This window comes from Echiichthys vipera (assembly GCF_963691815.1).
Source record: "Echiichthys vipera genome assembly, chromosome: 15".
Classification (NCBI taxonomy): domain Eukaryota; kingdom Metazoa; phylum Chordata; class Actinopteri; order Perciformes; family Trachinidae; genus Echiichthys; species Echiichthys vipera.
Window position 1 is genome coordinate 2,043,809 of NC_139840.1, and position 24,960 is coordinate 2,068,768.

The 24,960-nt window shown below is 49.4% G+C and overlaps 1 protein-coding gene across 1 annotated transcript in view; it reads left to right on the forward strand.

Moving 5' to 3' along the window:
* The window catches only part of adcy8 (adenylate cyclase 8 (brain)), a gene marked incomplete at its 5' end in the record, with an annotated part of 85,830 nt that extends 62,881 nt beyond the window's left edge, over nt 1-22,949 (forward strand). Inside the window, 8 exons of the mRNA XM_083928064.1 lie at nt 1,690-1,779; nt 3,688-3,860; nt 4,988-5,066; nt 11,034-11,192; nt 17,939-18,085; nt 18,921-19,013; nt 20,255-20,369; nt 21,915-22,949. Coding sequence (XP_083784190.1) covers nt 1,690-1,779; nt 3,688-3,860; nt 4,988-5,066; nt 11,034-11,192; nt 17,939-18,085; nt 18,921-19,013; nt 20,255-20,369; nt 21,915-22,414 — 1,356 coding nt within the window. The 3' untranslated portion in view covers nt 22,415-22,949. The remainder of the gene's footprint in view (nt 1-1,689; nt 1,780-3,687; nt 3,861-4,987; nt 5,067-11,033; nt 11,193-17,938; nt 18,086-18,920; nt 19,014-20,254; nt 20,370-21,914) is intronic.
* Nucleotides 22,950-24,960: the final 2,011 nt, after the last annotated feature.

Consider the following 24,960-nt stretch of genomic DNA (forward strand, 5'->3'; position numbering starts at 1 on the left):
CAACGATGCACAAACCTTAGCTCTGGAGTTCTCCTGGTTTCCAAATCGCCCCCCCAGATAATATTTTCTGCTCATTTTGTAGACATTTAGGGCGCACTCACACTGTCCCTCTCCCCCCGCGCCCCAGGCCCGTTTGTACTCACACTACCTGGGCCTCGGAGAATGCTTCTTGCTGCCTATACGTCATCACGCCGTAACACGTCACACACATTGATGACGTCATGGCGATGCGTGGCTTTGTTTCCAGATCTTTCCGTAGACCTCTGAGTTTTTGTGCGTCTTGTCGACTGTTTTTGAATCTTTTCATCGACCAAATCTGCAGTAAACACTCCACCTCCGCATCACACCAACGTGAACCTTTCGCCGCCATTGTTTTAAATGTCCGCGCATGGTCCCTCCTTCTTTTTTCTACGTCCCAACAGGCGCACAGGAAATGACCTCAGAACCGCCGTAGGCCTCGTGCTCGTACACGTGCACACGCTCGTGCTCGTACATGTGCAAACGTGCTTTACTAAAGCCCACCTCTCTCAGACGGGCCGTTGACGGCCAGCTGGCTGCAGCTAGGTGTGGAGTGGTTGCACTCACACTGGTCAAACGCACTAGGGTCTACTGAAAAACCTGTTTTGGCGCGGTGCGGAAGGACAGTGTGAGTGCGCCCCTAGACGACAGTTTGGTGTGTTTGGGCCCCACGACATAAAAACCATATGATAACAAATCACAAAAGGCGACACGTCCTACTACTTCAGATCTTGAAAAGTGCAGCATTTACCCATTAAATGACATTGTCTAAATGATGATTATGAGGTTTTAACAGCCTCTGTCAGAACGTACAGATCCATTAATTCAAAAGACTTCTTTTCATTGTGTCACTTTTACCTGATATGCCGGCGCCGTTCTCCTCTGAAACACACACTGGCTCGCAAGTCGTTACTTAACTAAAGCACACGAAACAAGCTGATAATTAGCTTCTGCTGTGGCAAAAGGCCTCCGATTACACAAAGCAGAGCGCGTTACACAGCCCTGAAGCCTCGGCTGATGAGAAAAGACTCGGTTAGTCAAAGAAACAAAGGGCTGACTAATCTCAGAGAGAGGAGCAGAACCTTGGAGCGGTTTGTTTGTGTGACTGAACTCAAACCGGAGAAGCAAACACTACTGTCGCCGTTACATGGTTAATAATCAATTTAAGTTATTGATGTCCAGCATCAGTGAGTGCAGAGGTTTGCTGTTATTTTCAGCAGCATTAAAACAGAAAGAAAGCACATACAGAAAAACACCGACAGAGGGAGACAACAACAACGATTAAAGAGGAGAGGCAGAGACTGTCCAGAACCACAACATTATTTGATTTATGGAAGTGTCAAAAAGAACATGGGATGATTTTACGCCAGAGTTGCACTCTTATTTTCTTGTAAGATTATTTCTTTGGCAGTTTTCAAGCCTGTTATCAGATAGGATGGACAGGAAATGGGGTGAGAGAAAGGGGGGGGGAGGCATGCAGCAAAGGGCCACAGGTAGGAGTCGAACCCACCGCCGCTTCCTCAAGGACCTTCAACCTCTTTACATGGGGCGCCTGCTAACCACTGTGTCTTAGGCTTGATGCAAAATGTCTGAAGAGGGATTCTGGGTATTTGTGTAACACTCATCCTGCATCCATTTCATACAATAACCCTTCCTGTTGGTCTCTCACAGCTTTGGTGCGACTTCGACAAGTCCAGCACCTTCAGGAACCAGACGTACAACGAGACGACCTCCATCCCAGACATCTGCTTCTACCCAGAGGTACCGACTCAATGAGGTGTCTGAATTTTGTAGTCAGGTCCATCTGTTGTGTTTTCTGTTGTTGATGATGATGAATTAAACATCCTCGACATCTGCTCGCAAACCAGACGGAGGTCTCGCCTCAGACAACACCGGCGACTGATGGAGCCGTCAGAACATGGCGGAGGGAACATCCATTATGTTCGTTTGCTAACACAATATGCGGCTGATTGATGGACTCGATGGGGAGGAACATTTCTCATGGCTGCAGGCTCGGGTCGAGTCATGTTGCACGTGATCCTCACAACCTTATTTCCTCTATAAGGGTCCGGAGAGCGTGTGTGTGTCTCAATACGAGTGTTTTTAGATGCGTAAACAATTTATCACTAAGATACAAACTCAAAAAATCAGTCGTTTGGTGCAGTGGAATGTCGGATATTCATTGTAATGTTGTATATCAGTTTAAAGGGCGCTCTGTAAAGGTCAGTTTACGAGTCAAGTCGTCATCATGTGACCACATTTGAAGACTACAAATAGATAATGTTACTAACTGGAGGCATGGAGATTACAAAATGTTTGCCCATCAACGAGGGTCAGACCAGAGACGGTTCGACTCAGGCATTTCCCATTCCTGTCTGCACAGGAGACGTGAACGCAAACAGATTATGAGCGATCCCTTCGATCCATCGTCACTGAAAAATAAATAAAATTAAATCTCTTTCCAGAATTTACGCTAAAAAGTCATTTTTTGAAGACGTGTTTTCTGTTTCAGCAACAAAGTCTCACGGGATCTGTGAATTCAGCTGATCTAGCGCCACCTAACCTTCACGAGTGCCTCCTAAAACTTTGTTTATAAAGTTTAAAAGCGTCAGTTCTCTGAGTGTCCACTAGGGGCAGGTTTCATAACAGAGCAGTTTCTCATTGAGCCCCATGTTAAACAGGCCGTTGGCTTTGTTTCCAGATCTTTCCGTAGCCCTCGGAGTTTTTGTGCGTCTTGTCGACTGTTTTTGAATCTTTTCATCGACCAGATCTGCAGTAAACACTCCACCTCCGCATCACACCAACGTGAACCTTTCACCGCCATTGTTTTAATGTCCGCGCATGGTCCCTCCTTCTTTTTTCTACGTCCCAACAGGCGCACAGGAAATGACCTCAAAACCGCCGTAGGCCTCGTGCTCGTACACGTGCGCACGCTCGTGCTCGTACATGTGCAAACGTGCTTTACTAAAGCACACCTCTCCCAAACGGGCCGTGGACGGCTAGCTGGCCGCAGCTAGGCGCGGAGCGGGTGCACTCACACTGGTCAAACGCACTAGGCTTAACCCGTAAAACCTGTTATGGACCGGTGCGGAAGGACAGTGTGAGTGCGCCCTTATTGTGAAAACAAATAGTAAAAAGTGTTAATAAAAAGATTATAACAGGAGCTTCTTTAATGTTTACAACCAGGGCAGCCATCTTTAATGTCAACTCGGGGGTTGTGTGGGTCGTCCGACTTTCCGAGTCGGAAATCCGACCTCGAGGGTTATTCTAGTTAAACGTTCTGACTCCTAGCTCGTAAATCCTGACTTCCAAATACGACTGGAACGCACCTTCAGTATCAAGAATCTTTGGTAATTATTCTGTGTTGCATTATGGGAAATGTAGGCTCTAGTGTTTAGAGCTTGACCTTACTGGAGACTAAAAGTCAGGATATCTGTGTCTCTGCCGCTGCGAATTAGCGTGTTAGCATGCTAACGTTTGCTGATTAGACACTATAGGTGAATAGGGTGAAGATTTAATCTCATAGACTTTACTGATTAAGGCTATTATTTTTGTTTCACAAGTCTTGTATTAAAATAAGCTAATGAGACATAATCTTATGCTAACTGTTGGAACGGCTAACGGCTGGAGCTGATGGTACTGAGCATAACTGTTCCTTTGTTTTCCCAGTATTTCGTGTTCACGGGGGTGCTGGCGATGGTGACGTGCGCCGTGTTCCTGCGGCTGAACTCGGTGTTGAAGTTGGCGGTGCTGCTGGTGATGATCGCCATCTATTCGCTGCTGACCGAAGCTTTCTACACCTCGCTGTTCGTGCGCTACGACACCGTCCACAACAACACAGAGTGAGTGCCCTTGGAGGACATGTTCAGACAGACCTCTTCTTGTCTGAGCAGTAACTCCAGAACAAACCATGACATAAATCTTCCCATTTTCACTGAAACTCTTTTTGCCGAAGTACAAAGTGAAAGTAAAGACAGGTTCATTAACGATCCCTCACCTCAAACCTCATCATGGAGCCACGCTGACCTTTTTTTCCGGATGTAAGTGTTGCGAACGTGAAAACTAATCCGGCGTGTGTTCTCAGTGATAGCACAATGACCTTTAAAGTGACAATGTATGAAGGCGTCCGGAGCATATGAGCGTGAAAAAGAGGCTTCCATACAAGCTCCATATGGCGCTGATGGGAGTCAGGTTCGTTTCTTTAAGGCCGTCTGGGATACGGGAGTGAAGGTCAAGACAAAAAGACACAACACAACAACAACTTTGTGTGGTTTCCTCTGCAAAAGCATGAAAACAGTGCTGTGGATGTGTTCCATTGTAAAGTAGCGTGACAGACAGTACCAGCACCCTCTGTTTGTAAGAAAATGTTACATAAACACTTCTCACAGCACTTTCTCTACAACACATTGTCTATTTATGAGCAGGACAGCTCCAACTAGCGTCTCAAGACAACAAAAAAGAAGTCCAGCAGTGGGGTTGCCAGGTTGGTCAGACCCGGCCCAGTAGCTCCAGGAGAGCGGAGTCTGTTTGAGCCTGTTTGAACCCGTCCCCTCCAGAAAACCACAGCATCAAAACAAGGATTAGAGGAGTTTGACTGACAGTTAGCGTTAGCCGTTAGCGTTAGACGTTCCAGCTAAGTGCAGATGAAAGTGATGTTAGCATCAAGGAGCAGCGTAGCCATGTGGGCGTGCGTTTGAATGGCGTTCCTCTCCTTTCTCTCAGTCCATGGAGTGAATGCTCGGCCTATAGTGACTCTGGTTGTTGCCCGTCTCCGCTCACTCAGCTGCTGGGACAAAGAACGCCCCCTTCACTGAGGCTCCCAAGCAGCTGCAGTTGCCAGCCTACAGTAGCTGCACCCAACAACAGATGTCCCATGTGCCACAACAGTGCATGTTAACTTTAAAAGAAGCTTAACAGGCTTCACTTTGCATCAAAAGAACTAAACTCTTGTCTCTTTTTGTTCCAACAGAAACTTCCTGGGGACCAAAGAGACGTCTTTGCTGCTGATGGCCATGTTCCTCCTCGCTGTCTTCTACCACGGCCAGCAGGTACGATGTTTCTCTAAAAAGACACTAAGGGCACACTCCCACTGTTCCTCCGTACCGTGCCCAAACAGGTTCCACGGCTAAAGTCTAGTTCCTTTGACCAGTGTGAGTGCAACCGTACCACGCCTAGCTGCCGCACACTTGCCGTCCACGGCCCGTTTGGGAGAGGTGGGCTTTTGTAAAGCACGTTTGCACGTGTACGAGCACGAGCGTGCGCACGTGTACGAGCACGAGGCCTACGGCGGTTCTGAGGTCATTTCCTGTGCGCCTGTTGGGACGTAGAAAAAAGAAGGAGGGACCATGCACGGACATTTCAAACAATGGCGGTGAAAGGTTCACGTTGGTGTGATGCGGAGGTGGAGTGTTTACTGCAGATTTGGTCGATGAAAAGATTCAAAAACAGTCGACAAGACGCACAAAAACTCTGAGGTCTGTGGAAAGATCTGGAAACAAAGCCACGCATCGCCATGACGTCATCAATGCGTGTGACGTGATACGGCGTGATGACGTATAGGCAGCAAGAAGCATTCTCCGAGGCCCAGGTAGTGTGAGTACAAACGGGCCTGGAGGGGGGGACAAGGACCCTAAAGCACGGGGCACGGGATGGAGGCACAGTGGGAGGGCGCCCTAAAGAGACTAAATCATGCTCACCTCCTTTGTATCGGGACTTTATATGGGAGACATCTTTGTTGGCCATTTTTATAAAGAGGCAGTCAGAGTCAGCAGCCTGATGGAAACTCGCCCTTTGATGGTGCAGTTCAGCGGCTCGGCGTCGGTCAGAGAGGGAGGCGAGGCGGCTGTTATTGAGGGTCCTTTGTTGCAGCCGTGTTTTGAAGTCGTCCAGTGCCATATTGATTTTCCCGGGGGGTCAATTCTACCACTTGTTTGGCGATGCAGAAACAACGGCGGCGCTCAGAACGAGGCATGAAAAGCTGTTTGTGTGAGAAGAATCGAACCAACAGAACACATAAAAGAGATGTCGCTCTGTGCAGGGAGGTCCAGTGTGCAGTGTTAATGGTTGTAGCAGGTTCAAACATAATATTCTGAGTGATCTTTGGGTAAAATGGGTACTGGCTGAGAGGACGTTTCATGCTCCTTCTGAGCTGTGATACGGTTGGCAGGCGCAGTTCCTCCATGACACTGCTCACAACATGTGTGTGGGTCATCGCGAGTAACCGGGTCGGGATTTCTGGAAAGAGACAACGCTGTCAGACATCTCTACGCACAAACAGGACCTATATACATGCAATTAATCAGCAGTGCCCAGGAGATGAACTGGCACCTCTCCAGCCGCCAGTCCACACTCCATTCATGGTGCACACAGGGACTCGAGCCGGCGACCCTCCCATTCCAAGCCGAGTCACCTATGGACTGAGCTACTGCCGCCCCCAAATCATAACATGACAATAAAGTTCAATGTATGTGGGCCTAATGGGAAACCATAGAGTCCTACAGTACCGGTTGCCGTTGCCATGTTCGCTTCCGTACACACCGTTGTGGCGTGATGTCATCAATGATCAACCGCGCATGCAGGTCGCTTCAGGAGCGTGAGCATGACACAATGTGACCAGACAAATGAAATGGGATTCGAGCAATAAATCCGATCAGTGCGTTAAGATCTGCAGCGCGAACGGAGCCTTTGAGGCGCCCTCCTCCGCCTCTCCTGACAAACACAAAGTGCTGGGTTGCGGAGGCCTTACGTCATCATCCTCACTGGTAGCATTAGGGTAACCTCCACTTAATCAACTGGTCCTCAAACGGTTCGGGGGAAAAGTGGGGTGTCGAAAACACAAACCCTAATCATTTCAAGATAAGGGGCCTTGTCTGCAGCCCTGTAATGAAAAGCTTCATGTCCGCTGTGCTTGATAATGTAATTACTGCTGTGACAGGAAGCAGCGCCGGTGAAGAACAGCTTCATCTGGCTCCGGCGCCGTTGCCTTTGGTTTATTATAGAAAAGCTTGGTTTCTCTGTGTCCTCTGCTGCATCTAAAGGAGCAGAACTCGACGGCGTACGGCAGAAAAACAGCTTAACTCAAAACTTTACTGTCTATTACTTGCCGTTAAATGCACAATAATACGGGTTATGAGTCTTCCTACCTGTGAGATTTTGATTCGTACTCTAATCATCCTTCGCTATTTTTAAGGCTCACATCATGAGTTGTGTTTGTGCAGCTTTAACCGTAATGTGGGGCGACTGTGGCTCAGTTGGTAGAGCGAGTTGGCCGATCCCCGCCCTGCCCTACTTTCCGCATGGTCGTTGTGTCCTTGGACGAGACACTTCACCCACCTGACCTCGTGTGAATGTCTGACTGCTGTATGTTTGAGGAAGTGGTCGAGGGGCCGTAGGCGCTGATTTGCTGCCACGCTCCCGTCAGTCGGCCCCAGGGCGGCTGTGACTACTACGTAGTTTACCTTCTACGTAGTTTACCACCACCATGTGTGTGTGTGTGTGAATGAATGAACCTGGACTCTGTAACCTTGAGCACTGAGAAAGGCACTTTATAAATCAAAGCCATAATAATGTAAAGGAGAAACGTGTGCAAATGTTGTTTTATAGGTTTTTCTTAAGCCATCATAAACAACTCACATGTCACATGCGGTGAATGGTTCGATGCTTCAGTGAGATTCGTTCAGGAAAAAGGCTGAAAAGGAAAGAAAAGCCTCTCCTCCGTCGCTCTGCTCTAATGGTCTCCTCTTCACGACACAATACGATCAAATCTCTTTACACCTTCTGTGAGTTTCCTCAACAAAAGACGACGCTGCTGTCGAGTCTTCAGCTACAAAAGCATGAAGCTGAGTCATTATCCCATGAACTCACATCCCCTCCTTTAGACACAACACGTTACATCGAGGTCTTCACATCGGACTGCACGTCTTTGGAACCGTGTCTCTGTACGATGCATGCTGTAGATATTCGTTTCATACCAAGTGCTGTGAGCGTTTGCACATTTAAACACACTGGGCCTCATTTATCAATCTTGCGTGTAAACGGGCGCAGATCTGAGCGCACAATTGGTCGTAGGACAGGACCCACGTGTGATTTATGAAACATTCGTATCGGACCAATCTCCGCGTACGAATGAGCGGGCCTTGATAAATGCGGCGGCTGAATTTGATCGTCTTTAACATGTTACGCCCTTAAATATTCCTGGTTCGAGTCCTCGCCCACTGAGGTCAAACACGGAGAGAAGGAACGCAGGTTAGAAAAGACACTTTTCCGACACACAGATCTGCATCCTGACATCCGAGATGGAGCAAAATAAAGATGTGCTTTTTTTATCTTAAGAGTGGAATAAAATGGGCCCATCATAAAAACGCTGTATGGAAAAGAATAACGGAGGCAGTCAACCCGAAGCAGCGCTCCACTGTGACCAGAGTGCGGCTGTGCCTGTGTGCGCACTGTTGGACAGTTGTGCCGTATTCAGCACCCCTGCCGTGAAATGCACCCCCTCGCATTATAGGTGATATTCTGGATCAGAAGGCTGTTGTTTCCACGTAAAGGAGTAGTATGATGCAGCTGTTTACTAAGTGCAGACGCGTCAGACGTATCTCAATCATCCACGGTAAAGCGCTGCACCTGCACCTGCACCTGCACCTGCACCTGCACCTGCACCTACACCTGCACCTGAACCTGAACCTGCACCTGCACCTGCACCTGCACCTGCACCTGCACCTGCACCTGAACCTGCACCTGAACCTGCACCTACACCTGCACCTGCCCCTGCACCTGCACCTGCACCTGCACCTACACCTGCACCTGCACCTGAACCTGCACCTGCACCTGAACCTGCACCTACACCTGAACCTGCACCTGCACCTGCACCTGAACCTGCACCTGCACCTGCACCTGAACCTGCACCTGCACCTACACCTGCACCTGAACCTGAACCTGAACCTGCACCTACACCTGCACCTGCACCTACACCTGAACCTGAACCTGCACCTGCACCTGAACCTGCACCTGCACCTACACCTGCACCTGAACCTGCACCTACACCTGCACCTGAACCTGCACCTGGTGGTGGATCCATGCTAGTGTGGGCTGAAGCAAACGCTCTCCGCGTGGCCTCCGCGTGACATCATGCTGCAGTAAACCTGATTTCACAGCCGCTCTTCCTCTGAGTCAGAAGCTGTTCTGAATGAAGGAGCACCGCGGAGGTCATGCTGGTCACCATCACATTATCCCACAGCCACACCGGCCCTGCAGGCTCTGCGTTCTTAATTAGAGAAACAGAAGTTTTTTGTACTCACTCATATGATTAAAGGGACTAATTGATGCCAAGTTTAATCACAAAACTGTTTCCGCCGATGCCAGAGAGCGAGAGAGAGAGAGAGAGAGAGAGAGAGAGAGAGAGAGACGCCTACAGTCTCACAGGCTTATCTGCCCGCCCCCCTGAAATTAATTTCCCAATATCTCCTCCACGTACAAACTAAACGGTGCCGACTCTTGTTTGGCCCTAATGTATTCAAATGACTTTGTATTAATTAATGTGAATGGAGAAAAGCAATTTGTGTTGCGTATTAGAATCTTTGGGTGCACTTCAGATTGATTGCGCTCTCTTGAAATGGATCAAACTGTTTTTTTAATGTCATCATCTGAAAGAGATAAACAGCAGATTGTCTCCTGTGTCTGGGTTCATTTAATAAAAGAGTAAGTCCTGTCTGAGTGTGGATGCAGGTCTGAGAAGCTTCAGTATAGAAGATGGAAAAGAATACAGAGCTGAACTGGTAGTTTCTGTGAAGAGTGATCTGTGCATCAGGCTCAGTGTCTGTAGTAATCGTACCAGTGCAGAAAGTTTGGTGTTAGATCTAAAGTATTTCTCTATGAACCCATTTTGTCATGAACGGTGCGGGGTAATAACTCTGGGGAACTGGACCCAAATGCAGACACGGACACGGGGTAAAAAGTACAAACAAAACATTTAATATAAACGACAAACAAATGTGAAATACTACAGGGGGAAACAGATATACTAAGACTAGACGGTCGAGGGAAACAGGAACAGGGAAACGAAGGACGATCAGGGACCAGGAGCGCGGGAAATTACGGTTACCGTATTCTCCGCACTATAAGTTGCACCTAAAAACCTTCAAATGTCTCAAAAGCCGACAGTGCTCCTTATAATGCGGTGCTCCTTATATATGGACCAATATTGAGCCACGACAGGTCTCCAACTACGGTGAGCAGCCGCCGACTCTATTTTCCCCGTAGAAGAAGTAACGCGCTGTGCATGTTGAGATAAAAGGGGAGACACATGCAGGGAAAAACAGAGGGAGGGACAGAGGGAGAGAGGAGGGACTGACAGAACCAACTCTTGACACGTTTCCTCAGATGGGAACACATTTGTCTGTTTTCAGTGTCTTCAGAGGATTTGAGTTGTAGAAACAAAGAGACGCTACAAGGAAGACGTCTCATCTCATCTTCATCTCATCTCATCTTCAGCCTCTTATCCGGGGTCGGGTCGCGGGGGCAGCAGCTCCAGCAGGGGACCCCAAACTTCCCTTTCCCGGGCCACATTAACCAGCTCTAACTGGGGGATCCTGAGGCGTTCCCAGGCCAGTGTGGAGATCTAATCTCTCCACCTGGTCCTGGGTTTACACTCAACAGTCTCTTCTGTTTCACTTAAATCCACCAAAGAAACCAACGCTGATTGGTTCAGTTGCTGGTCAAACTTCTCCAGATGTTCTCCGCTGCATGTTACCAGACTGAAACACAACCTTTAGAGATCAGGATGGGCTCACGAGGCTACGTGAATGCAGCATTAAACAGCAAACATGCTTTTACAGAACTCTGTGAGTGTGTTTTCATCAGGTTAGATTGGCAGCAGCCCAGCCTGTGTCTCTGTGTACCACAAAGAACGAATAACATAGAGTGTACATGTACAGGGTTGAGAAGTGACTGATGACGGTCCACAGTAGGACGCTGTTTGGACACTTTACTAACTGTTTCTGTTTCTCTTCCCTCGTCAGCTGGAATACACGGCCCGGCTTGACTTCCTGTGGCGCGTCCAGGCCAAAGAGGAGATCAACGAGATGAAGGAACTGCGAGAACACAACGAGAACATGCTGAGGAACATCCTGCCCAGCCACGTGGCCCGACACTTCCTGGAGAAGGACCGGGACAACGAGGTCTGAGTCCTTACAACCTCTTCCATGTTGTTGTTGTTGTTGTCTTTAAGTGCGTGTGGGAACCGTGAGACCTGGAACGTTAATGATTCGGACGTTTCCAAACAACAAACTATAGATGAGAACGCGCACATAGGTAGATAAACTGAGTTAGAGCTGAAGTTCAGGTTGTCTGCACACAACTACACAGTACAGGAGGTCAAAGGGCGCACTCCCACTGTGCCTCCGTCCCGTGCCCCGTGCTTTAGGGTCCTTGTCCCCCCCTCCAGGCCCGTTTGTACTCACACTACCTGGGCCTCGGAGAATGCTTCTTGCTGCCTATACGTCATCACGCCGTAACACGTCACACGCATTGATGACGTCATGGCGATGCGTGGCTTTGTTTCCAGATCTTTCCGTAGACCTCTGAGTTTTTGTGCGTCTTGTCGACTGTTTTTGAATCTTTTCATCGACCAAATCTGCAGTAAACACTCCACCTCCGCATCACACCAACGTGAACCTTTCACCGCCATTGTTTGAAATGTCAGCGCATGGTCCCTCCTTCTTTTTTCTACGTCCCAACAGGCGCACAGGAAATGACCTCAGAACCGCCGTAGGCCTCGTGCTCGTACACGTGCGCACGCTTGTGCTCGTACATGTACAAACGTGCTTTACTAAAGCCCACCTCTCCCAAACGGGCCGTGGACGGCAAGCGTGCCGCTCCTAGGCGTGGTACGGTTGCACTCACACTGGTCAAAGGAACCAGACTTTACCCGTGAAACCTGTTCGGGCACGGTACGGAGGAACAGTGTGAGTGCGCCCAAAAAGAAGCAGGAAGTGGATTGGAGGACTGTGCCTCTGAAGTAAGTTTGTAACCTGGCAGTTTATTTCAGACCTGTCTGATCAGACTCCTCTTTAGTAATGTTGATCACAGCTTTTAACGTTGGGAGTAAAATGTCATTAACGGTGACAGAAAACTCTCCCTAATTGCTTCTGAAACAACTTTACAGAGAGAGAAAGAGAGAGGATTCACTCAGCTGCGGAGCTTCTTTCGCTCGCACGCCTTTGATTGGATTTTAATAACACGTTGTCAGTCGGCAGCGGAGAACACACTGATTTGTCTCCCTGCTGCAGGAGTGACTCAGCTGCACCGATTCTGCGCAGGCAAACTTTACAAAGTTCTTCTTTTTGTTCACGCTCTCTCTGCTGCTCTTTTCCATTTGGGCTCACTTGAATGGAGCCGTCCTCATTAAAGTCAGACACTGGTGCGTGTTGGTGCATGTTTAAACCCATTTAGTGCTAAAGGACAATAACACCTTTAGACCATCAGGCATTTGTCTTGTCTGTGTTTGAAAAGACATACGCTACAAAGCCTGGCTGCAAGGATTCAGTGTTGGACTGAGTTCAGTGCAGACCAGTGAAGTTCTGCTACATCAAACTGGGGAAACCACTACTTTAGGGCGCACGCACACTGTCCTTCCGCACCGGGCAAAAAACTTTTTTTTTGGCTAAAGCCTAGTGCGTTTCACCAGTGTGAGTGCAACCACTCCGTGTATAACTGCGGCCAGCGGGCCGTCCACGGCCCGTTTGGGAGAGGTGGGCTTTAGTAAAGCATGTTTGCACGTGTACGAGCACAAGCGTGCGGTTCTGAGGTCATTTCCTGTGCGCCTGTTGGGACGTAGAAAAAAGAAGGAGGGACCATGCGCGGACATTTAAAACAATGGCGGCGAAAGGTTCACGTTGGTGCGATGCGGAGGTGGAGTGTTTACTGCAGATTTGGTCGATGTGTAATCTGCAGTAAAAGGTAGAAACACTAAAGTGAGCTCTGATCTGCTCCAGCGTTGTGTTTGCGTGTAAAGGTAAAAACACTAAAGTGAGCTCTGATCTGCTCCAGCGTTGTGTTTGCGTGTAAAGGTAGAAACACTAAAGTGAGCTCTGATCTGCTCCAGCGTTGTGTTTGCGTGTAAAGGTAAAAACACTAAAGTGAGCTCTGATCTGCTCCAGCGTTGTGTTTGCGTGTAAAGGTAAAAACACTAAAGTGAGCTCTGATCTGCTCCAGCGTTGTGTTTGCGTGTAAAGGTAAAAACACTAAAGTGAGCTCTGATCTGCTCCAGCGTTGTGTTTGCGTGTAAAGGTAGAAACACTAAAGTGAGCTCTGATCTGCTCCAGCGTTGTGTTTGCGTGTAAAGGTAAAAACACTAAAGTGAGCTCTGATCTGCTCCAGCGTTGTGTTTGCGTGTAAAGGTAAAAACACTAAAGTGAGCTCTGATCTGCTCCAGCGTTGTGTTTGCGTGTAAAGGTAAAAACACTAAAGTGAGCTCTGATCTGCTCCAGCGTTGTGTTTGCGTGTAAAGGTAAAAACACTAAAGTGAGCTCTGATCTGCTCCGGCGTTGTGTTTGCGTGTAAAGGTAAAAACACTAAAGTGAGCTCTGATCTGCTCCAGCGTTGTGTTTGCGTGTAAAGGTAAAAACACTAAAGTGAGCTCTGATCTGCTCACGCTGGCTCACGTGGCGTGCGTGTCTCCGTAACATCCGTGTGCAGATTTCAGATAAACAACAACAAACACGTGGGACTGTTTCCATCAGTGGGACGTTCAAGTGTCCTGGGTGGAGCCGAGGCGGTGGGAGGCTGCAGACCGTGCTGCAGATCCCTGTCACACTGTGCGGCGTCCTGCTTCTCCGCTGTTAGCGAGAGAAGGAGAAGGACGTTTCCCAGCATGCACCAGCTCTGGGTGCTGTTGTGTGGCAGCGCTTCACAGCTCCACCTACACACCTGACGTGCACACTTTGGCGTCACCGTATGCACGCAGGTTTCCCCCAAAGATCCTCGTCCAAACCCGGAACAAAAAGTGAGAAAGTAACGCCACTTTTGCGTCTCCTTTCTACATCGTCTTCATCTAAACGGGGCCTTAGAGTCGATCCATCCAGAGGACGTTCAGCTGCTTCAGGACCACAGTGGAAAAAAGATTAATTGCACCTTAAAAATGAAAACTTCATAATGAAAGCGCGGCTGATAACTTCTGTGTTACTCCGTAATGAGCTGCCAGCAATTTAGATGAAAGATGAGACGACTTTGGGATGAATCTATTAAGATATCCATCACCGGGGTTCGACATTAGTTCACACAGGAACTGAGATTATCTCGCTTTTTCTTTAATGGGAAAAAATGTGACCAAAAAAAAAGCTTCATTTCTCTCTTTCCCACTCGGTTCGGCTGCGTTCTTCTCCTCCACCGACTCCGTAATGACCTGAAAGGACAGCTATCGCACGCCAGAGTCAAACCGCCGTATTGTCCTCTTCCGTCCCAGTCGGGCTCCTTCATTATCGCCTCCTCCGATCTTTTCCGTCGCCTCCCGAACAAAAGGCAGGCGGCCAATTATGAATTATGAATGTCAGGAGAGGGGAACTGATATCATTCTGCTCCCGTCGCCTGCTCCAAATGAAAAAGGACACAATTAAAAATGCATCCATTAGAGGACGGGTGGGTCCTGACGACTCCTTTCATTATTAATCGGGATGATTTATTGTTCGGTGATTTAGACGCTGGAGCACGGGGTCGTTAACAGGCTTCACACCTTTGAGGAGCTGCTGATGATCGGTGGAATTAACCCGGTGACAGAAAGCTGCGTGTCATGGCAACGTCTTCTTCTTCTACTTTTGGCAGCAGGGCCTTGCTCAAGGACACTCGTCACATACGGCCGTTTTGCCAGGACCCTGTGGCATCACTCACGTCAATGCTTCAAACACAGGAAACATGTTAACATTGAGAATTCAAACAAAAGTGCACAGTTCAGGAAGCCTGTGAATATTCTCATGTGTCCAGGTCGTCGTTCTCCTCAAAGCAATTTCAGTCCAAAGCAACTGGACTTGGTTATTTGTCAGGAAGACGTTTCACCTCTGATCCAAGAGGCTTCATCAGTTCATGTACGCATCTGACCAGGACCAGGACCAGGCTGGGACTGGACCAGGACCAGGACCAGGCTGGGACACCAGTTAGTTGGTCCAGTCCCAACTAACTTTCTTCCTCGACAAATAACCTATCGGACGACTGCCACTCCAACAACCATCGTTAGAGTGACAGTCGTTGGTGGAAGTAGGTTTGGACTTAGTGCTCCATTGTGTCTTGACGACAGTGGTTGGAGTCACAGGAGGCCGTTTGTGAACAGTTGTTCTTTGAGGTTGGATTGTTGGATGAAGGGATGAAAGGGCAGCATTGTAAATTGGAGATAAGTGGAGTCTCAGACCTCCTCCTCTGTTTACTTCTTTTACGAAAAGTACTTTTACTAACGAAGACGGTCGTTGGCACTTGGAGCACAAATGGTTCCAGTGACATCATCGGCCTTGTGAGAGGTTAAATACCTGGATCTCACACCAGTTAGTTGGTCCAGTTCCAGTCTGGTCCTGGTCCTGGTCCAGTCCCAGCCTAGTCCTGGTCCTGGTCCAGTCCCAGCCTAGTCCTGGTCCTGGTCCTGGTCCTGGTCCTGGTCCAGTCCCAGCCTGATCCTGGTCCTGGTCAGATGTGTACATGGACTGATGAAGCCTCTTGGATGAGAGGTGAAACGTCTTCCTAGACAAATAACCAAGTCCAGCTGCTTTGGACTGAAACTTCTTTGGGGATATGTGTTTTTAACGCACGGGACTAAAGCTGGAATTATGTTCCTGTGGATGTAAACGCCTCGGAAAACGCACATGGCGTTGAACAGGCCAGTGCATCATGCAAGCTGATGCGAGGCAGGTTTGAAATGCACGTGAAGAGAAGTTGTATAAAAGAAAGTTCATTCATCTTCATCCTCTTGTCCCTGTCGGGGTCGCGGGGGGCTGGAGCCAATCCCAGCTGACATCGGGCGTGAGGCGGGGTCCACCCTGGACAGGACGCCAGTCTATCACAGGACACATAGAGACGAACAGAGACAGACAACCATTCACACCTACGGGTGATTTAGAGTCATCAATGAACCGAACACCTGCACGTCTTTGGACTGTGGGAGGAAACCGGAGAACCCGGAGAAAACCCACGCAGACACGGGGACAACATGCAAACTCCACACAGAAGGGCCCCAGCCTCACCTGTGTTGAGTCCAGAGCAGGTTATCCCAGCCTTAAACAGAACCACGCCACTTCTTAAATGTATTTGACTCAGTTCGTTCTGGATCCATCCGTCTAAACCAGCGCTGCCCAATCCTGCTCCTGCATGTTTTAGGTTTCTCCCTGCTCCGACACACGTTACTCTAATGACCATCAAACCTGTGACGAGCTTCAGCTGCTTGATAACGAGCAGAGCATTAGACTCAGGTGTGTTAGAGCAGAGAGGAACCTAAAACATGCAGGGCAGCAGCTCTGCAGGAGCAGGGTTGGGCACCCCTGGTCTACGCTGCTGACTGACGTGACCCCGAAGAGACGCGCGAGACGGACAAAGCAAATCAATTAACTCCACTTTTACCAACTTTCACTTTAAAGCTTTGCCATTTGACCAAGCTCGTTAAGTTTAAATAATGTCTCAACAAAGTCTGAGGCTTATTTTCACCAGTGTAATTAAACCGCAGAGTCAAGCTGAATACACTCAGGGAGAGAGCGTTGACTTCTGACTCCTTAATTATTCATATGAAATGTCGACCTGTGGCTGACATCATGTGTATTAGCCTGCTATTTTACTATTCCCATAAAGACGTGATGAATTACGTGATGACACGAGGATGTGAGGACGTGTTTCCTGTCAGCCGGCTGCTGTTCTGCCGTGTGTCCACACTGCCCCCCGGTGGTGGAGACGGCGTGGTGCAGCTGCAGAATCACCTGCAGCAGCATCATCCACCACCCTGCTGAGTCACATGGAGTCGCCCTCGCTCTGTCCTTTAACCTCACCGTTACTCTTCATAGCACGCTGCTGACAAAGGTAGATGGATGGATAGATAAAACACTATATTACAGTATGCTGTGTGAATTTTAAGGTGCAAGATAAAGAGAGAACGGTGCATTTTTAATGGCAGTGGTGGATATCAGTCATAAGTCACTTGAATGATGTGTGTGTGTTTCCTGAGCGTTGCTGTGCAGCATCGTAGAGTCTGACGGCAGCATGTAGGAACTGTTTCCTGTGGCGTTCTTTAAGCAGCGAGGTTGAATGAGTCTGCTGCTGAAGCTGCTATGAAGCTCGTCCAGGGTTTCGTGGAGGGGATGAGAGACATCGTCACCAGCAGTTTTGCATCCTGTGCTCCACCACCTCCTCCAGGGTGACGAGCACAGACCCGGCCTTCTTTATGAGTTTGTTCAGTGTGTTCGCGTCTTGTGCTTTGATGCTCGCACCCCAGGACACCACAGAAGAAGAAGAAGATGGTGCTCGCGACAACAGACTGATAAAACATCTGAAGCATTCGGTGTCAGACATGAGTGCTGATGCCAGTTTTGTTCTAGAAATGGTCACTTCCTGTCTCGCAGGAACCTAATCAAGCTGCGTTTCATTAGTTGTTGTTATCCCATGGTTGGAGTCTCTTCCACCAAATGCATAACAACAGCAATGCATTGTGGGATATATCCACCCCTGGAGGGACCATCATTGATCACTCGATCACTCAGCCCTCCGAGGGTCGATCTCACCAAGTTACCTTCAGTTTTAAGATGGCGGAGGACGAGTGAACGCGGGCGCGGTGAACCACTGTGGGAACGCCGTCTCCTTTTGTCGGCTTGGATCGTTATTTTATGTTGTTATGAATAAAAAAAACTGTGAGTGACTGAAGTTATTTTGCATTTTCATCACTGTGTGTCGTCTGTGTCCACAGGAGCTGTACTCGCAGTCGTACGACTCCGTGGGCGTGATGTTCGCATCCATCCCGGGCTTCGCCGACTTCTACTCCCAGACCGAGATGAACAACCAGGGAGTCGAGTGCCTCAGGCTCCTCAACGAAATCATCGCAGACTTCGACGAGGTGAGGTGGCACAGACCCGGGAGCCCCTGACCCACAGAGTGTTCCTGAAAGAAAGGACCACAAAGAGACACTAAAGGACTGAACATACACACAGAACAGCATAAGAACTACAAAGAAAGAACAACCCCAAAGACACGCAAAATGACTTCAACTAGCTGCAAAACCACCATAAAAACTCGACATCATGTCATATCCTGTCATGGCATGAACAACAAAACGACCAAACAATTGCAACAAGTCAAAGTGATGACAGAGACACAAACCAAGCTCAGAAAAAGTGAAACATCCAAGAATAGGGACTACAGAGGGACCCAAAGACTTCAGATAGATACAAAACCACAATAAAAACATTCAAAATGACTAAAAATAGATGCAAAACCAGCACAAAAAGATGCAAAATTACTAAAAATAGATGCAAAACCAGCACAAAAAGATGCAAAATGACTAAAAATAGATGCAAAACCACCACAAAAAGATGCAAAATGACTAAAAATAGATGCAAAACCACCACAAAAAGATGCAAAATGACTAAAAATAGATGCAAAACCACCACAAAAAGATGCAAAATGACTAAATATAGATGCAAAACAACTTTAAAAAGATGCAAATCCACAACAAAATGACCTCAACGCCATAGTGAGGGACGAGAGCGAGCTCTACCCAGCATGCAGTTTGACACGTCCTGGGGTCTGAGGTCGATCGTTTGAACGTTTGTGAAGAGAATCTACGGACAGACAGAGACTCCTTCCTTATCAGGGACACTAAACACGTCTGTGTGTGTGTGTGTGTGTGTGTGTGTGTGTGTGTGTGTCTGTGTGTGTCTCCGTTGTCCCAGCTGCTCGGTGAGGAGCGTTTCCAGGACATCGAGAAGATCAAGACGATCGGCAGCACCTACATGGCCGTCTCCGGCCTGTCGCCTGAGAAACAGGTGAGCTCCTCCAGAGTCTCATGTCGTCCCAGACACACGGCAGCGCCAGGGGGCTGAGGGGAACGCCTCAAACACACGTTTCTCTGAACACATCAAGCATCATTATTACATTCACTCATAGTAACATGTTTTTCCTGCATAACTGTCTCCAGAGCGTCGATTCATCAGTGAACACACTCAGTGTAGATGAAGAGAACTCATCTATACATAAACATGTGCACAGATAAACAACCTAGAACTGTTTTTAATGTCTTAAGTGATTGAGTGAAGATTACTACTGATTATATGTATTTTATGGACTTGTTTTTTGGTTCCTGGCAGCTTTAAATCCTGTTGAACTAAAAAAATGGGACTTAGGGCGCCCTCCCACTGTGCCTCCGTCCCGTGCCCCGTGCTTTAGGGTCCTTGTCCCCCCCTCCAGGCCCGTTTGTACTCACTCTACCTGGGCCTCGGAGAATGCTTCTTGCTGCCTATACGTCATCACGCCGTAACACGTCACACGCATTGATGACGTCATGGCGATGCGTGGCTTTGTTTCCAGATCTTTCCGTAGACCTCTGAGTTTTTGTGCGTCTTGTCGACTGTTTTTGAATCTTTTCATCGACCAAATCTGCAGTAAACACTCCACCTCCGCATCACACCAACGTGAGCCTTTCACCGCCATTGTTTGAAATGTCCGCGCATGGTCCCTCCTTCTTTTTTCTACGTCCCAACAGGCGCACAGGAAATGACCTCAGAACCGCCGTAGGCCTCGTGCTCGTACACGTGAGCACGCTCGTGCTCGTACACGTGCAAACGTGCTTTACTAAAGCCCACCTCTCCCAAATGGGCCGTGGACAGCAAGCGTGCCGCTCCTAGACGCGGTACGGTTGCACTCACACTGGTCAAACGTACTAGGCTTGACCCGATGCGGAGGAACAGTGTGAGTGCACCTTATAGCAGAGTTTGTGCTGAGCATGTGGAGAAAAATGAAGGTGTAAAACAAAGACAGCTGCACAAAAACGTTTCATAAACAAGTCGCAAATGAGGAAAAAGTACAATTAAGTTGGCCGCGCTGACTCTCCCGACTAAAGTCACTGAATAAAGGAGTAAATGTACCGTCAGAATCATGCGTCAGTGACTTGCACGTCCCCGCGGTGACGGGTGCAGGACGGGAGCTGCAGTTGTGACACGTGGGCGCGCTTCACCCCGGCGGTGACGTGGAGCCGACTCACACTCTCCTCTTGTCCTCTGCCCCGCAGCAGTGTGAAGATAAGTGGGGTCACCTGTGCGCGCTGGCCGACTTCGCCATCGCCCTCAACGAGAGCATCCAGGAGATCAACAAGCACTCGTTCAACAACTTCGAGCTGCGGATCGGTGAGAGCTGCACCTCTTTCACTCCCCTGTTTCCTCCCTTTATCATCTCTTTTCTTGTTTGTCGAGTGTTTGTTTCCGCTTCATCGCATCTTTGTCCGTCATTGTTATGTATTATTTCCATGGTGACGCGTGCAGAACGCTCGTGTTCACACATATAACCACAGAAGGTCATGACAGGTAGTTTCCACACTGCCGCCTCATATCAACACAACATTTCACTGTTCAAGTCAGCAGGTACCACCCTGCGTCACCATGGCAACCAGTGCCAATGATTTCCCCCAGTGTCGTCTGTACACGTCAGGACAAAACTCCCCTGCAGGAACAGACAATGAAGTCATCAGGTTCAGGTTCTGAGAGGCGGTGAAATAAAGAACAGGAGTTCCTGATCGTGTTCACGAGTGAGGGGACGATGGAGCGTGAGCTTGGCCGGAGAATCGGAGCAGCGGGGGCGGAGCTGCAGTCGCTCTACTACACCTGTGGTCATGAAAGCTGGGTCAGGACCCAAAGAACCAGGTCCAGGTCCAAGCGTGTGAAATGGGTTTTCTCAGGAGGGGGGCTGGAGTCTCCCTTAGAGAGAGGGGGAGAAGTTCAGCATCCGTGAGATACTCGGAGTAGAGCCGCTGCTCCTTTGCGTTGAAAGGAGCCAGTTGAGGTGGTTCAGGATCATCTAGTAAGGATGAACCCTGGGCGCCTCCCTAGGGAGGTGTTCCAGGCACGTCCAGCTGGGAGGAGGCCTCGGGGAAGACCCAGGACCAGGTGGAGAGATTAGATCTCCACACTGGCCTGGGAACGCCTCAGGATCCCCCAGTTAGAGCTGCCCCCGCGACCCGACCCCGGATAAGAGGCTGAAGATGAGATGAGATGAGTTACTGGTGGCACTTGTTTGATCATATTCACTGAAGCCGACGCTCCGATATAAAAACATAAATCATCCAGTTTTAGAAAGAAAGACGCGCCTCTACGTGCACCTAGAGCCTGTTGTTTGTTTCGACCGTATCATCCTGTCCACTAAGCACAGTTCACAGTTCGTGCACACGCCACGGATCCCCCCCCCCCCCCCCCCTCGATCATGTTCCAATATCACAGACACTCGCCTCAAGCTAGCATACGCTAAATGACGTTAGCAGTTGCCAGCCTACCTCCATGTAGCGTGTACTCCATGCTGTTTATTGATAAGAGAAGACACGGGTGCGTTCACAGGAATCTGGTGCACGCGCGCTGACGAGCACTCGATGGGAGGGAGGGAGGAGCTTAATGGGAGAGGGGGAGGGGCGTGAGAGTTTCAAACTTGACTCAACTCGATCTGTCAGACTTGCCGACTGCAGCATTAAATAGGGTACTTCCTGTGGGGGACCCTGACCCTGGAGCCCACCACAGGGTCTGAGGTCCCCCCCCCACAGTCTCAGTCTTCCCTGTGGGAATCAGGGAAACAACAGAGGGTTCTTGTTTTTAAAGAACAACTTGGTTTAAACAGAAATGTGGTAAAAATGTCAGAACGTGAACTGTCTGAACAGGTCTCTGATCACCTGTGTGTGTGTTTGGCAGGTATGGCCCACGGCTCGGTGGTGGCCGGTGTGATCGGCGCCAAGAAGCCTCAGTACGACATCTGGGGGAAGACGGTGAACCTGTCCAGCCGCATGGACAGCACGGGGGTCAGCGGCAAGATCCAGGTGCCCGAGGACACCTACCTGATCCTGAAGGAGCGCGGCTTCGCCTTCGAGTACCGCGGCGAGATCTACGTGAAGGGCATCAGCGAGCAGGAGGGCAAGATCCGGACGCACTTCCTGCTGGGCCGCGTGCAGCCCAACCCGCTCATCCTGCAGCCGCGCAAGATCACCGGCCAGTACTCGCTGGCGGCCGTGGTGCTTGGCCTGGTGCAGTCGCTCAACAGGCAGAAGCAGAAGCAGATCCTCAACGAGAACAACAACTCGGGCATCATGAAGGGCCACCACCACTACAACCGCAGGACGTTGTTAGCGCCCGGTAGCTCCGAGGTGGGAGCGGGGCATCACACGGAGGCAGCAGATAAGACTGAGCTGTCCTGAAGGGCAGACCGGAGTTTGAGTTCCACGCAGGTGTCTCCGCGGCCGAGCGTCTCCGCGGGCAGACGGGATCCCCGTGGTTGAGTTAAACTCCGGTGGGCGCAGCTTTCTGAGGAACGCCAGGTTCTTCAGGAGTCGTGGTTTCGTTGGAGCTTGAGCGCTGAGAGCTTCAGCTGCTTCGGGTCATCAAAGGCGCGTTTCCATCCGGGTGAAATGTGCTCGGAAAGTTCCAGGCCACGCCCCTTTCACGTGGTCGTTCACTCTCCGTGTTTCAAACAAAGGCCCCAGAGGGATTTAGGAGAGTACGGAGGTGAAGGTTTTGGATCTCCGGTGATCTGTTTCATTATGGACGAAGACCCGGAACGAGGCGGGTCTATCTCGCCCTAACGCTCCTGATTTACATGTGAGACGCTCGAGCAACGACACAGCGGCGTTCCTCAAAGTGAGAGATACAGAATAGTTCAGTTTGATTTAAGGTGGACGTCTGATTCACAACGTAAACAAGTAACATGAAAGAAAACACTCCACCTTAAAAGTTCTGTACGCCGTAAAAGTGAGTGTTGATAGACAGGCTGTCACCCCGCTGCAGTACGGTGTGTGTGTGTGTGTGTGTGTGTGTGTGTGCGTGTGTGTGCGTGTGTGTGCGTGTGTGTGTGTGTGTGTGTGTGTGTGTGTGTGTGTGTGTGTGTGTGTGTGTGTGTGTGTGTGTGTGTGTGTGTGTGTGTGTGTGTGTGCGTCCGTGTGTGTGTGTGTGCCGCTGCAGCACTCATATAACGTGCACAGATGCTCGTGCTCAGATAATTTCCTGCGCTGCGTTCTTCTTCTTCTTCTTCTCCACTGGTTAAAAGTGTCGACTCTACTTCTCCGTGTCGTTGTGGCGTCTGTTCGACCACACGTCACATCCCGCTGAGAGCTGCATCCAATCAGCAGCCGGGCTTCTCTCAGGGGGGGACCCGCCTGGAAACGACCCTCCTGCTCCCTCCGTCTCCCCGTTCGTATCCGTGCAGCGATGGAAGCAGACGTTGAAGTGTGTTCAGCACACGGGGAGACGGCGAGAAACACTGAATGCATCAGAAAAACCTGCTGCGTGCTCGTGTCAGACGGGCGTTCATGAGCCGAGCCGAACAGAGCGGGTTAGTCTGGCCGAGCGCACGCGTTCAACAACAACAACATCATCATGAACGCCACGTCAGAGCGAATAAAGCCGCTTATTTCAACTTTGCCCGTTAGCATGAAGGCTCCTCCCACTCGGGTTTAACTCAACCAATGAGATTGCTTCTGCTTTGATGAACGTCTGCGGAACTGAAACTCCACTTTGTTCCGGAAAGACGAGGAGGAGGAGGAGGAGGGGTAAGGAGGGAGGGGCCGGACGGGACCGCTGCGCTCGGTGTCCGTCCGCCCTCCACCATCTGTTCGATGTGCGTTCGAATGATCCCCTCGGACTGTCTGGCGTTTCCTCCTGTCGTTTCCAACTTCCCCTTTTTATGTCGCCACCCGCCCGCCACCCCCGCCCGCCAACACCCAGACGCCCGCCCCGCTCAGACCCTCGCCCGGTGTCAATGTTTCTTTTTTGTATTTCTTTTATAATGAGAACACAATAAAAAGGGGTCTAATTTTTTATACGAGTCGTGTCGGATGCCTTTATTTTACACATTTACTCTTAAAGGTTAAAGCTTTAAAACATATTTATGATTATAACGAGACAGAAACAGACAAATTCATCACAATAAAGATCATTTCAGACACTTGTTGATGCAGAACCTGCAAATCAAAGAACTCTGGACAGACAAAAATACCTGAAACACAGTAAAATAAGACAATAAACGTAATAAATCAAGCAAAAACGTAACTTATTCTGTGAGATCTTGAGGGGATTTGAGGTGTTTCGTGCGTTGCATTATGAGAGACACACAGAGACACACAACGACCACAAAGAGACACAAAACAACCACAAAGAGACACGCAACAACCACAAAGAGACAAAACAACCAGAGAGAGACACAAAGAGACACAACAACAACCACAGAGACACACAACATCCATGAGTGCAGAGGGGAGAACACAACACAACACAAAGCTCCTGCAGCGCAGACAAACGTCCACCAGGTGGCAGCAGAGGCTCAGTCAGACTCTGGGTTTGTTCTGTTTGTTCTGCGGCTGCAGAATCGTGTGTTTGATGTGTGTGTGTGTGTGTGTTTGATGTGTGTGTGTGTGTGTGACTTCAGGGATAGATCGTCCTGTCTGTGGTCCTGCTGCTGTGACCTTTGACCCCTGACCTCTGCTGCTGCTGCCATGAAGGAACTGAAGGACTGGACCTGAGACGCTGAAATGTTTTCAGATAAAAGTGTTAAATATTATTATTATCATTCGTCTTCAGCCTCTTGTCCCTGTCGGGGTCGTGGGGGGCTGGAGCCGTTCCCAGCTGACATCGGGCGTGAGGCGGGGTCCACCCTGGACAGGACGCCAGTCTATCACAGGACACATAGAGACGAACAGAGACAGACAACCATTCACACCTACGGGTGATTTAGAGTCATCAATGAACCCAA